Source organism: Alligator sinensis, unplaced genomic scaffold (assembly GCF_000455745.1).
Source record: "Alligator sinensis unplaced genomic scaffold, ASM45574v1 scaffold499_1, whole genome shotgun sequence".
In the NCBI taxonomy this organism is placed as follows: domain Eukaryota; kingdom Metazoa; phylum Chordata; order Crocodylia; family Alligatoridae; genus Alligator; species Alligator sinensis.
In genome coordinates, this window is record NW_005841864.1 from 3,062,829 (window position 1) to 3,077,793 (window position 14,965).

At 46.3% G+C, this 14,965-nt stretch overlaps 1 protein-coding gene across 12 annotated transcripts in view; it reads right to left on the minus strand.

The window, feature by feature from the left end:
* COL19A1 (collagen type XIX alpha 1 chain) overlaps positions 1-14,965 on the minus strand; it is a 402,210-nt gene that overhangs the window by 116,048 nt on the left and 271,197 nt on the right. For all 12 annotated transcript variants that reach the window (XM_025191070.1, XM_025191112.1, XM_025191107.1 and 9 more), the window contains one exon: positions 13,577-13,630. In XM_025191070.1, the coding sequence (XP_025046855.1) occupies positions 13,577-13,630 (54 nt within the window). The remainder of the gene's footprint in view (positions 1-13,576; positions 13,631-14,965) is intronic.

A 14,965-nucleotide genomic window follows, 5' to 3' on the forward strand; every position in this document is an offset into this window, starting at 1 on the left:
TGCCGAACTACTTGCTCTGGGCATTCCTCGTGGTGGGTCCCTGGCCCTCTGACCCTGCTTTGTGTCCTGGCCCCAGCACATACCATTTAAGGGTACCTCAGGCCAGATCTGAGCTGTCTGCCTATTCTCACCCTCACAATTCCACTGCAACAAGTAAGCCTCAGGCCTCTCAAAGATCTTACAGGTCTGGGCTTTCCCCAGCCAGGACTGTGTGTGCATGTGGTGGCTGGAGGTTATCAGGTGCCCCCTACTCACCTTTCACCAGGGAGGTAAGCGGTCCTGGCATTTCCTGGGGCTGCCACACCACCAGCAGTTCCACCAGGCCTCCCTACCCTGGCAGGGTGAAGTTTTAGGTCATGCCCAGGACCTGGGGCCTCCTACTTCCTCATAGCCCAATTCTATACCTCCACATTCATTCCGGAATGGGAGCTCAGCAGGGAGATGTTCTTCCCCTGCTGGCTCATGGTAAACTAAACTGCTCTGAGAGTGGGGCATTAAATGGTTCTGAAAGCAACTAAAAAAAGCAAATCAGTGTGGAATAAGGAGGGTGGCACTCACTCCATCTGCATGTAGAGCTTGGGGAACCCCAGCAGCGGGAGGTTCACCTTGAGGAACACCAGCTACTCCACCAAACCATGACTCAAGGAGGTGTGGTGGGGTGTCACAACATCACCAGGAATGATGAACACCAGCTGAATGCAAGTCGCTGCAGCACGGGGCGCCAGACACGGGGTGGGTGAGGGGCCACTTTTCTCCCTCCCATGCTCAGCACCACCTTGTGACCTGGCCCCACTGCCAGCCTGGGCCCCGTGCTGGCTCTGGGCTCACCAGAAGGGGCTGCGTGTGCCATGCCAGGCAGTGTTTGCCACTGTGCGCGAGCTCCAGATGGGCAGCAGAGCAGACACAGGAGAGGGGGGGGGGGGGCACAGCTGCTGCCGGCTCCGGGAGAGCCCAGAGCCGGCTTGAAGCCCAGGCTGGCAGGACCAGGTTACAAGCTGGTGCTGAGCACGGGGAAAAGCAGCCCTCACTCACCCCACAGCCAGCGCCCCGCACTGTAGCCGCTTGTAGCTCATGTAGGGCTGCCTGTGCCTGCTTCAGACAGGCCTGCGTGGGCTGCGAGCGCCTGCAGCAGGGAGTGCCGGCCACGGGGCGGGAGAGGGGCTGCTTTTCCCTGTGCTTAGCACCAGCTTCTTCCCTGCCAGTGAGCAGGGGGTTGGGGCTGTGTGCTGCCCCCCACCTGTACCATGGGGCTGGGGGGCACTGGGAATGAGGGGGCAGGAGCCAGTGGGAGCATGGGGCCCACACCAGTGTCCTGGGGCCGGTGCTGGCGGGGCCCAGAGCAGGGTGGCAGCAGTGCGGGGTCCGAGCCGGTAGGGGCTCTATGGAACCGGGCCAGCTCCCTGCTCTCCCTGTTGGTGCAGCCCAGCCCGGCTCCACAGACCCCTGCCAGCCTGTGCCCCGCTTTAGACCCCACTGGTGCTGGCCCTGGGACATTGGTCCCAAGAGGTTGAGACACTGGTCCCAAGATGGTGACCAGGGGGTGGGGCACCTGTCAAGGGCAGGCTGCCTGTCAAGAGGTGGGCCTATCCATGTGGCCCTCAACAGCCTGCCACAACTGGGTAAGTGGCCCTCCGCCCGAAATAATTGCCCACCCCTGATCTAGGAGATGGTATCCCACTCTGTTTTGTTAAGGAGGCTGCTGACTCATGGATGGCCTTCTGTTGCTCAATCAGCCTTTTGAGCATCAGGTATCTGTTGCTCAATCAGCCTTTTGAGCGTCAGGTACGTGGAGTTCCACTGAGCCTCCACATCCTGCATGATTTTGTGCTGCAGGATGCTTGGCTCTACTTGTTTGTTGTGCAGCATCTTGCCCCACTTTATGCTCCAGTGGAAATAGCCCACTATCTTCCTGCATTTCATAATGAGCTGACTGGTAGTGGTAGTGATGATGCCTTAACTGGGAGCCCTGTCCCCATCCAAGGTGTCCCAACTATGAGGTGGAACTTGTGTGTCACACAGAGGATGCCAACAAAGTTGGCATCACGCACCGCCTTGACCATATTGGCCCCATTGTCAGTGACCATAAACCTGCAGGTAAACTCACCCTGCCCAATGAGCCACCCCCTGCACCATGCGGTTCATGGCCACCATGATCTCCCTTGATGTGAGGGACTCATCCATCACCTCTGGTTGAAGGAGAGCCCACTAACAGCCTGACTGATTGCACCAATGCCCTGTTAGGGAGAGGCAGGCATGATCTCCACCCCAGCTGCTCCAGATGTCTGAGGTAAAGTACAAGGCTACCTGCAGCCCTGCCTTGCACAGCTCCTCCCTCAAGTACTCCCTGCATTCCTCATACAGGGAGGGCACCACCATCCTGCTAAAGATGATGTATATGGCCACTTGGTAGTGTCAGGTTTGACCTAGAAACCACTACACATAGCCCAAGCAAAAGTCTCTGTTATGTAACTAATGCCCATCTGCAATGATAAGGAGAAGACAGTCTTAGATAAAGGAGGCTTGAAAACAAAAGCAGAATTAGTGGACTAGGGCAAAGAGCTGATTTAAATATTAAGATTCACACCCCTAGGTGGGGAGAAAGTACGCTAATGAAACATACATGTATGGAAATGAGATACATAGCTAAAACACAGGTATAGAGACATGCTCAGTAAAGAACTCCTTGCGTCACTCCCTTATAACCAATTAGCAAACAAGAATGCTTATGAAGGTCCAATACTCCTGTATAAAAGATGCTCATAATTAAGAATCTGTGTGCTTGTTACGTGAAATTATTCCGCTTGCACCTTGTATTGCTAGCAATAAATCTTCTTTATACTCTCACCCCTGACCCTGGATGCTCAACAAAGGAGAAGGTCTGGCCATCCAGAGCAAGCATCTCCCCAATGCTCTAGGTGATCTCGCTCGCGTTGGGAATGCACTCCCCTTTGTCTGTGCCTTTCCGCCACTGGTCCAGGGTGGCCTGCCTCTGCTTCTTGGGGATGGGGGCTTAGGAGAGAGAGGGGGACTTCTTTTTGGGTATGCTCCCACTGGTGCCAGGCTGAGAAGGAACAAGGGCAAGGGGGTGCTGCCTCCTGAGATGAAGCAGCATTGCTGTGGTGGTGAAGTGTTTCTCATCCTTGCCCTGGCTCATCTGCTTTTGGCAGTGCTGGCAAGGAGCATAACTGGAATCATTTGCCATGTCAAAATGATCCCACACTGCACTACCCCTGCCAATTCTGGGGTGAGGGTGGGGATCCTGCCTTATCCCCCTCCTTACCAGGCAGAGGCACAACAGGAGGAGGAGCTCAGCCACCTGCCCCCACAACCTCCTTCAAAGTGCCTTCCAGAAGAGACCTACCTCTAAGGGAACTTCGAGGGGTGTGGAACGCAAACTCAGATCACTGCAAACTTCTATAATTGTACAGTCCTTAGTGTAGACAGAAATGGAGCTTCAGGTGGGTGCCAAGAAATTATCAATTAAGAAGACACAGGGTTGAATTCTGCTAGTCGACATGGCAGCTTTCTAACAATGTAAGTGGCATTTGTAGAACTTGTACACCAGTAGTGATACTATGACCCATGCCATGTAGATAGGTGAGTGTGCACAGGCAGACTGAGTATGAGCACTAGGCTTTGAACTGGCTAGGCACATATATGACTATGTACATGTGCCCATTATGGATGTGCACCTGTATTTAAGTCACAAAAATGTAGCCAGCCAGAAACCCACGGCTGTGGGGAAGGAAGAAGGCAGGGTAGATATACACCCTGTAAACCAGTAATACCCAAAGGATGTGCTGAGACATACTACTATGTTGTGAGAGCAATGGAAGTGTGTGGCAAGCTCTCCCTGTGTGAAGAGGTAAATGCTTTCCAACCCCAACTGGCACCCTGCGCCTACCCCAGCTGCTTCAGTGGCACCTGCAGCTTCTCCTATGGAGACTACTTCTGCCATCTTCCCCCATGTCCCCTGCCCCTGTGGAGCCCGTGTGATGGAAACCTCCTCTTCCCCTGCCCAACAACTCTCCCAGCAGCATGCTCTGAAAGGGCAGGCAGATGCACAGACTGAGCTACATTTTGCAGCCCAGCTCATTCCTTCCACTTCTCCCACCATCCCAGGGTTGGTTAGAGGGGTTGTGTGCATGATCATTGTTGTGTCAGACCCTGCAGGAGCAGCAGGGGCTGCCGTTACCCCATAAGTTACAGTCCAGGAGTTGGGAAATTCCAAAAAGTTCTGAAGGGGTCCTTGAGACTAAAAAGGTTAAAAATCCCTGGTATAGAGACTAATCCTTTGCTTGAAGAAAGATGTATCTGGTGTAATTTTTAACTATACATCTCAGCACTTGTGTTCAACATTCCTCTGGCAGGGGAACAAAATGGGTTGTATAGTTTGAAAAAAAATTACACACACACACACACACACATCTCCCTTTATGGGTTTAAGAGTGAAGTGTGGTGCAGATTTTAATACAGAAAAAAAAGTGTACCCCAGGTATCAAAAGTATGACAAACTGTTATAAACAAACTATTAAGATATCTATACAGCACAATATTTTGTGAACTAAATAAGATCTCTATAGAGCACAAGATTTTGTGAACTTGAGTTCATTGCATCAGATGCTGTGAAAGGACAGCATAGAGCAGTGGACTGAGTAATTAAGACAAAAGGTAGGAACAGAGGAAGGAAGACAGCCTAGAAAGAAGCACCAGAAAAGGGCCTGGAAGCTGGGAGGTCAGAGTTGCAGATTCAAGTCCCTGCTGGATGTAGACAGCTTAGAACCTAGGTCATTTGCTTCCTGGGCAAGTGCCCTAGCCACCTATCTAACTGGCACTAAAACATGGGAGGGTCCTCATGGGAGACAGACCAGGTACCAGAAGCCTGGAAAACTGCCCCTTTTTAAAAAAGGCAAGAAAGAGGACCCAAGAAACTAGACTGGTTAGTCACACTTCAATACCTGGGAAGTTATTGGAGCATATTCTAAGGAAGGCCACTTGCAAACATCTAGAGAAGGAGAGGCTGATCACAAGCAGCCAGCATAGACTTATGAAAAACAAATCATGTCAAACAAACTTGATCTCTTTCTTTGTCAAAGTAACTACTTGGGTGGATGAGGAGAATGCAGTGGATATAGTGTATCTGGATATCAGCAAGGCTAATAACTTTTTCAAACAATTTGGAGAAATGTGGGCTAGATAAAACTACTATAGGGTGGATAGATAACTGGCCCAATAGTTGTAAGCAAAGAAGAATTATTAATGGGTCCATGTCAGAATGTCCAGAGATTTCTAGTGGAGCTAACAGGATGAAGCTCAATGCAGACAAATACAAGGTGCTATACTTCAGGAGGAATAATCAAACATACAAATACAAAATGGGCTACACCTGGTTGGATGGCAGCTCTATGGAAAAGGACTTGGGGGTGTTAGTAGGCCACAGACACAATATAAGTCTGCAGTGTGATGCAGCCACACAAAAAGTGAATGCAGTTTTGAGATGCATCAATAGAAGCATTAGGTGATAGTGCATCTCTACTCAGTACTGGTTAGGCCTCATCTGGAGTACCATGTGCAGTTCTGGGCTCCACATTTTTAAAAGGATGTGGAGAAGTTAGACAGGGTCCAGAGGCAGGCAGCAAAGATGATCAAGGGGAGGAAGGCAAGTCATATGAGAAGAGGCTGAGAGCACATTTAGCATGCAGAAAAGGCACTTAAGAGGGGATGTGAGAGCGGTCTTCAAATACCTGAAAGGCTGCCATAAAGAAGGGCTGCTGCAGAAAGGAGGACATATGTCATTGGCTTGAAGATACAGCAAAGTAAATGTAGATTGGATAGCTGGAAAAACTTTTTCACAGTGGTCTGGGACAGGAGTTCCACAAACTGGTTTGACCTCAATAAGTTAAGTCTGATACTACATTCAACCAGGTTTATCTTAAATCAGTTTCAGCCATTTTGAAACTGGTTTATGTGCACTGAGCTTTTGTTCTGTTGTAGGTTTAAACAAGTTTCTGATCACTTAAACCAGTTGATGTGTAACTTCTGTCCCTAGCCTGTTAGAACAGAGAGACAGTGCAATAGACTGCCTAGGGAAACTGTAGACTCTCCATCACTGGAAAGGTTCAAGCAGTTGGACAACCACTGGTCAGGGATGATCTAGGCATAGCTATGCCTATATTCTACAATGAACATTTCCCAATTTTCCATACTTCTGGGCATTGCTGGTTTCCCCACCAACTTTGTGCTACATGTGTCAGGGTATTTTTAAGCCTTTCTCAGAGGTGTTGGGTGTTGGCTACAGCCAAGACTAGGGACTTTTCCTAGGGTGTGCCAATGCTTGTGCTGGGAATAAAATCAGAAGTTCCTGGCTAGACGGTCTTGCCCCTCTACTCAGGGTCAGACCAATTGCCATATCTGGGGTCAGAAAGTAATTTTACCCCATGGGCAGATTGGTATGGATTGTGGGGTGTTTTGCCCTCCTCTGTAGTGGGGGGCATGGCCCTCTACCTGGGATCTCCTGAACATATATTGACAACATTTCATAGAAGCAGGATGTTGACTGCCATGGTTCCCCTGCTTTACCTGTGGCAAGTTAGTGTGTTAGATCTGTGTTGTGTCAGGGTAGTCTTATGTAGGATTTAGATACTGGTTTGTATAGTGATGATCCTGCTTCAGGCAGGACGTTGGATTAAATGACCTTTCAAGGTCCCTTCCAGCCCTACTGCTCTAGAACTCCTCCCTTGTTATTTTTCCATGTCTTAATCATGCACACATGTAGTTGCATTTCTATAGATATACACACGCACACACATACATACACACACACGCTGAGCTACTGCTGCACAGGCTCAGTCTACGTGTGCACACATAAGCATTTCCTGCATAAAGCTGCAGTTAAAAGCAGACTGGTAGATAGCTAGAAAACTGCCATCTAGGGAAACTGAACAAGGGGAAAAAGAGTTCTCCTCATTGTGAAAAAAGGCAGTGGAAGTTGCCTGGGCTTTACTAAAATGAGCTTACTACTGCTGATATTGCTGTGCTGTTGGATTTCTCCAGTAAAGAGACTATAGTCACAGAGATTTTCAGAACATCTTAGTCTTAAACAGAGAGAAGGGCAAAGGGAATGTCCATAACAATGCCTCAACTCTGGAGAAATTATGTTTCAAAAGAATCATATCACTGGCAGTCATTGGTCTCGGGAAACCATGGAGATTGCACCTTTGGTGGGTTACCAGGTACCACCACAGCTTCTTGAGTGACTGAGGAGTCCGATGCATGAACGGCAGACCCTCAGGCAAGTTGCACATACAAACTCAGTTGAGCCTGCAGTGGCATACCAAGTACTGTTTTGTTTTGTTTTGTTTTGTCTTGCTTGCCTCTGATGCCTCTTCTCTAGCTCTTCATTGACCCTCTCCATCTCAGAGCAATGTAGGCCCTACTTCAAGTTGATGTTTGCCAGTGGCCAGCTGACCATATTGTATGTCTTTGGGGATTTGGCCATCGCTCATATAATTCACATATCCTAACCAACAGAGGTATCTGTCTCAGGAGCATGAACATACTGGGTATCTTGGCCTGTTCCAGAACAGTGAAGTTGGAGATTTTGTCATGTCATATTATGCCCAGGATACGGCAGAGACATCCAAGATGGAAACGGTTCAGTTTTCTTGATTCCTTAGCATAAGGAGTCCATGTTTCACTGCCATACAATAGAGAGCTAAGTACACAAGTGGTGTAGATAGACATCTTTGTTGGCAGAGTAAACACTCTGTTTTTCCAAACTCTCTTGAAGTTTAGCCATGGCGTTGCTTGCCTTTCCAAAGCAAGCATTAATTTCAGCTTCCAAGCTAAGATTTTGTAAAATGATGGAGCCCAAGTGAGTGAATTTTTCAACTACTTCCAGGCTTTTATCATTTATTCTAACTTTGGGAGGGAAGTCAACTTGCTGACCCATGACTACTGTCTTCTTAAGGCTAATGATCAGACCAAAAAAACCCATCACAAGCACAAGAAAGGTGATCCATGAGATTTTGAAGTCCTGCTTTTGAATGACTAACAATTGCTGAGTCATTGGCAAAGAGCATTTCATGGATAACAACTTCTCAGATTTTTGTTTTTGCTTTGAGGTGAGCAAAGTTAAAGAGTTTCCCATCAGATCTGGTCCAAAGGTATATTCTTTCTGAACAGACACTGAATGCATAGTCGAATAGGACAGCAAAGAAAATCCCAAAAAGTGTTGGAGCTAGGACACAGCCCTATTTGACACCACCCTTGATTTCAAATTCTTCTGAATGTGACCCATCAAACTGCACCATTCCACGCATACCAACCTAGAAGGACTTGATGATGCTCAGGAGCTTAGGAGGGCAACCATCTCTGCTGACAAGATCAAAAACTTTGGTGAGACTGACAAATGCAATATTTCCTGACAAATGCAAAATACAAAGATTTCCTTTGTTCATGACACTTTTGTTGTAGCTGTTTCAAGGAGAATATCATATCCAATGTGGATATCATAGATCTGAAACCACGTTGAGACTCAGGGACACTGAGATTCTGTCTGCAAGGGTCTGTGGGCTTAGCAGGACAACTTTGGATTGTCCAAATAAGGATATACTACAGGGGCAGGCAATTATTTTGGGCAATTATTTTGCTTACCAAGTTTTGGCAAGCTGTTGAAGGCCTCATGGGTAGCCCTGCCCCTTGACAGGTGCCCCAACCCCTGGTCACCATCTTGTGACCAGAATTCCCGCCTCCCAACCCCTAACCTTTGCCACCTGAAGTCCCTCCCGTTGCCCCTGGAAGTACTCCTTTCAGTAAGGGGTCCAAGATTCAGTACGGGGTTCTGCCATCTTGGAACCAGAAAAATACCAAATTATATTTTAAATAGCAAACATCTATAACATTCATTAATTTGATTTAAAAAAAATAGTTTTTGTCCTGATTTACATGTGTTTGTGTAGTGTACACAGAGGTGATTGCACAATAGTTTAAAATGAAGTCTTGTCAGGGGGGGTTATAGGTTTGTGGGGGGCTGTGGTTGTTTGGGTATGTGGGGTATGGGTGGGTATGAGGTTTGTGGGGGACTGTGTGGGGGGAAGGATGGCTGCAGTGTATGAGGGGGTGTGGGGGTGGAGGTTTGTGTGTATGGCAGTGCAAGGGGGGGTGTGGGTGCATGTATATGGTGGGGTGCGCATGTGGGGACTCACCCTATGAACACACATACACACACACACACACACACACTGCCCATGCCTGCACACACATGCACACTGCTCCTGCTTGCACACTCTGCCCCTGCCTACACACACTCTGCCCCTGCCTACACACATACACACTGCCTCTGCCTGTGTGCACATGTGCACACACACATACTGGTGGGGCCCCATGCTCCCCCATCTGGCAGGGGCAAGAAGAGAGTGAAATGGCTGGGGGTGGGGCAGGGCTGAGCTGCTCAGTTCTGCTGAGGGCTCCCCCTGGGTCCTACTGCCTCTGGCTCTTGTCAGCTTTGACAGGCAGCCAGGAGCAAATAAATATTAATTTACTATTTTTTTTAGGGCCCTTGCAGGCCAGATAGAATGGCCTGGTGGGCCAGATCTAGCCTCAGGGCTGCATTTTGCACCCCCCACCCCAAATATACCATGATAGTTACTGCAGTCACTCAAATCACCTTTGTTTTTGTATAGAGTGACTATGCTTACATCCTTCGTGAGGAAATTCATCTTCTCTTCAACACATACATAGTTAGTTCGTACAGATGGAAGAGGAGGATGGATTTATTAACTTCAGCCAGCATGCAATGGCTGAATAACCTGGGGCTTTAATACCAGCAAGCTGATCAATGGCTTTTTCTACTTTGCCTAAAATAGGTTCATGGTCAAGCACTGTCAGGGTTGAGAGGTTTTCAAGTGCTTTGAGAGAGGTCACGGACCATATTTTCATGAGAGTTCTGAGTAATGTTCAACTCATCAATCCATCTGTGTATTGTGGTCATTGATGACTTCACCTGTGGAGGATTTTATGGAGGCCCAGGAGCTTTCCTAATGACTCCATACATTGCTTGTATGTCACCCTGGTCAGCAACTTTCTGGATACTTTCATGCAGTTGTAGCCAATAATCGTTTGCACAATGTCTCACTGTGTGTTTGACCTTTTGCTGGATCTCTCAAAGCACTTGCAAGTTGGAGTGGCTAGGGCCCCACTTATATTTAAGGAGAGCTGACTGTTTCTTTTCTATGAGTGGGATCATTTCAGATGAGTTCTCATCAAGCAAGTCATTTGAGTGGCAGTGCAAGGTATCCGCAAGAGTCCAAGGCAGTTTGGTAGAAGGCTCCTTTGAGCTGAACTCATATCTCCTCATCAGTAGTATACAGCTAAAGATATGATAGAGCCCCAGAGAGAGTTTTAATGAACTGAGATGATACCTGAGGGATTATTCACTGCATTGATCTGGATAGATGATAGAAGAAGAAAAATCCACCATGCAGATTAAATTTTGCTAGCCTCTCCTTGGTGAGATATTTCCTAACAAGGGGAAAGCTATATTAATGGACAAGTGCAGCAAAGAGCACATTACCATGGGTTCAAAGGGGAACCTCATTAGAAACATGAGAATCACACTGAGGTTCAAAAGTGGAACAGGGTATTTCACCTGAGAAAAGATCTTGGACAAAACTTTGAAGAATTTCAGGAGTACATGGGGAGAAAATGCATGTTTTGACCTAGCTAATGGACAAGTCTGCATGGTCAGGATCTATCAAGTATTTCAGTAAATTTGGAATAGAGGAACCACGTGAAAAAAATAGATGAAAAGGCTTCTTTCCTGGCATCATCTTGAGAATATGAACTATTTAGCCATATCAGCGCATCTTTCTTCTATGAATAAAGATAATTCTGATAGGGACAGAGCATTCCCTCTATTTCTGAGAACCAGCCATTATCCAGTCTGCAGAGGACTGAGGATCTGAAGGAAAATATTTTCTTGGAGTCCTTTATGATTATTTGAAGAAAGTCTTGGTACCAAAAGGTGCCCACGGTGGTGTTTTTAAGTGGGGAAAGAGGGATGAGTGTGTGTAGCATCCTAATAAACTAGTTTTTAATTTGGAATCAGGAAGAAGGTGTATAGAAGAATTCCTGACAACAGAATAAGGAATATGGAATCCAATCAAAGGCCTCCTCTAAAGAAGAAGGATTTTCACTTCCTCCAGATGTCCATTGCAAACATGTCTATCTTCAGATGGCCCCATCTGCAAGTTCTGAATACAGAACTAAGTCTTTGACCTCCCACTAACAGTGCAGGGCCATTAATTCATTGGGACTGTCTGCTTTGGTGTTCTGGCGACCAAGGAGATGGTAAATGCACCACTCTTAGAAGTGATCTTCCTCCCTGAATAAGGAGCAAGATCTCACAGCGCTTTATTAACATAGAACATTGCTTTGGTGTTGTCAAAGCATGTCAAAGCATGTCATACTGACATGACAGTATGTAGTGTAGCAAGACTGACTTTGCTCTCTGTAGCACTCTGAGACTGAGCAGGTTGATAGGAAGTTTCATATCCTATGGTATCCAGACTCCCTCCACTTGGAGGTCCCAAGTTTTTAAAAGAAAAATAAGACAATAACAATAAACATAAAAAAGGGATGGAAGCCAAAAGAGGCTTCAAGCAAAGCTGTAGGCCTGAAAATCATGACACAATAAAGCACTCTGTCTCAAATCAATAGCAGTTGAAATGAATTGAGAAGCATGAAGTATGCACCACCCTTAATCCTCTTAAAATGGGACACTAAGAGGGGAAGGACTATGGTGTGCTCTCTAGGTACTGATTAGGCAAAAGGTCTCTGAACTCGTGAATACAATAAATTTGAGTACTATTTGCCAAGAATAATCAAAAGCTGTTATTTCTCTTTTCTATATAGGCCTTTTAGCAACTGAACCCATTAGGACATTTTTTTAAAGGATTCTATTAGTTTGTTTCCTTGAAAATAAAAATGGACTACAGGTTTCCCTTGATTTGTATGGGCTCTGTATATACAAATTCACTCTTACGCAATGACTCTTTTTATACCCCAAATTCGTAATATGCGAGGTAAATTTGCTCTTATGCAATCAGCTCCTGGGCTGCGCTGTGCTGTGCTGTGCTGCAGGCAGGTGGTGTTGGCTGCTCCTGGGGCCGCTGCAGCAGGGGCTGGAGTAAGTGGAGAAAGGCAGAGGCTTAGGTTGCGGTGAGGTAAGTCTGTAGGGGAAAGGGCAGGGGGAGGGGTGCGGCGCAGCCTGTTGCCCACTCCCAGGGCTGCAGCAGGGAGCAAAGCAGAGGAAACTGTGAGTGGGTATGGGGTGTGTGATGGGGGTACGGAGCATGGCTCTTGCTGCTATGAGCAACCCAGGAAGGCTGCAAGCTGAGGGACTGTGCTGGACTCTTCCCAGGGGGCACGTGCCTCTGGATCTGTGCATGGGAAGACAGTAGGCTGCCACTGCAGGCTGAAGCTGGTGGTGGCACCAGGCTCTTCCCGGTGCTCAGGACAGGCTGCAGCAGTGGGAGGGCGGCTGCTGCCACCCCAAACTTTTACATAGCCCCCCACCCAACCTGCCCTCCCAGTGACACTGCCGAGTACCATCTTAAATAACAGTTCAAGTGTCTCTGACAGTACTATCTTATGACAGAGTAATTAGGTGTGATCACATGCACATGTAGATTGTGTAAACTGTGACAGGGGCTGTCTGAGGCATAAGGGTGCTAAAGTGCAGGGGCTCTCTGCCACCTAGCTTTGCCCTGTAGTCCTGCCCTGCCCTGTAGCACCAGTCAGCCCCTCTACCACTCATCACCACTACCCAGAGCCTGGGGCTGACCCCCCAGAGCCCCTGCCAACCTGGGGCTGCTCCACCCTATCTCAAATTGCTGTGGTCCCAAGTGCATATGTAAATGCTGCGCAGTTTTCCTCTATCAGTTCCTGTGGTTGTGCGAGCAGTTTTCTTCAGTGCAACCTGAGCCAGAGTTTATCACTCTGCCTTAATTGCATGTGTAGATGCAGCCATTGAGAGCTAATTTGGCCTTCTCTCAATGCAATTATAGAAGGGATACATTTCTTTCTACTACATTTTTTATTTATACCACTGACTTAGGGTGCTAAGATAATAAACAAGTTTATATGATTATGGACACATTTAAGGAAATTTTGTTAATAATGACAAATCACAGATTTAAAATGCAGATTGTAAGAGTTAGGTTCTGTGTTTTAAAAAACTGGAATAACCATAATCTTTCTACTTTTCCAATCTTGTCTGATATTACATTATCCTTTCCAAGCTACTTTAACAATCGTAGGCAAGCTCTGAAATGTGATTCTCCTGTGTTAGTGGTATGATCCATGCTTTGTGGGTGGTAATATATAGGAAAAAAAGGATATTCAAGTTACAGAGCTCCATGGTCTAAGTTGAGGCAGAGTTTGGTGTGTTCCAAGTCCCTTGGGACAACTACTAAATCGTCCCTCATAAAAAGCCCACACAGTGATGTTTCCCATGGCATTATTTTATCATCTCATACTTTGCTCTCATAAAAAATGAAAATTACACAATACTTACAATGTCTCCTGGAAGTCCTCGGGGTCCAATAGGTCCTGGAGGTCCCTGGGGTCCCTATGATATAACATAAGATGATATTCTTCTTTGAGTTTAAAAATCAATATACATGGTTTAATTTTACACTAGATACAATGTAAAACTTTTCATCCTGAATAAGAACATAAAGCCAAAATGCCTTCTACTAAAATTATTTCTACTTGGATAAAGCAGCACAGTTTTAAATTAGTTTATTCTGCATTAGCCCAATGAGATTTGTGTTGCTATGCTTAAAACATTCCATATTAAGGAATTAATTTTTCAAAGCATGCCCACAGCAGGGGTTTTCACTACGTGTCAGATCCTCATCAACTGTCATAGCTCTGTTCTAGTCAATAAAGGTTGAATATTTTGCAGCAATGGTATATCTGGCCAGCACGTCCACATAAGGATAACAACTAGTACTGAAGAGACTGAAAAGATAAGCTGGATCACAGAAGTCATAACAAGACTAAGAGAATCTCAAGTCGTTGGACTACAAAACTTGAATCAGGATTCTGAATCTATCTTAGTGTTCAACTGAGGGGAATGACTTATTTGTCTGCCATGCATACCACTATTCTAAGATGTATCTCCAAATGCAGCTTAGAGGGTGTTAAAGAAATTCTTACTATATTAACTTATTTTAAAAGTTACTGAAAATTATCAGAGGGATGATGGTCCAGTCATTACATTAGCCCAGGATGCAGCTGACATAGGTTGAAGTTCCTACTCTGCCACAGCCTTGTTGTGTGACCTTTGGCAAGTCAGTTTGTTTCCTGTGTCTCACTTCCCATCTGTACAATGTATACATTTTATCTAGTGACTTGTTAATACAAAATGAATAAACAAATTGGAAGCAGGGATCCCTTCCCAGAGGAATGCCTTCATGTGGTTACAAAGATGTGCTCTCTGTTGCTTGCTCTCACAGCCTCAAAAACTGTTCATTCCTTTCTATATTCTAGCTTAACAGAAGAAGAATATCCCAGTCCAGTCTAGAGTTTACTCCTGTGCTTCAGAAACTCCTGAGAAGTACAAAGGTCTGAAATTGGGGAAAGAATATAGCCCAAATCTCAGGCAACCTTTCTAACTCCTAGGTAATTATGGAAAAGGTGGGTGGTGGGGTGCCCATTTTTCTCCACACGTTTTTTGAACAAAAGTGGCCACAAGTGCTGAGCTCAGTTGGTAGGTGTATGCAAATGTGCTTTACATATGCCTATTGGATAAGACCTTCATGGAAAGAACACCAACTTTTTGAATCCCAAATGACTCAGGTAGAAGACAGGTGCCTACATTTTTAGCTCACCCAACTTGGTGCTATCTCTGGGCACATATGGTAACACATTTTTGGTACCTGGGTGCCTTGAGTTCAGC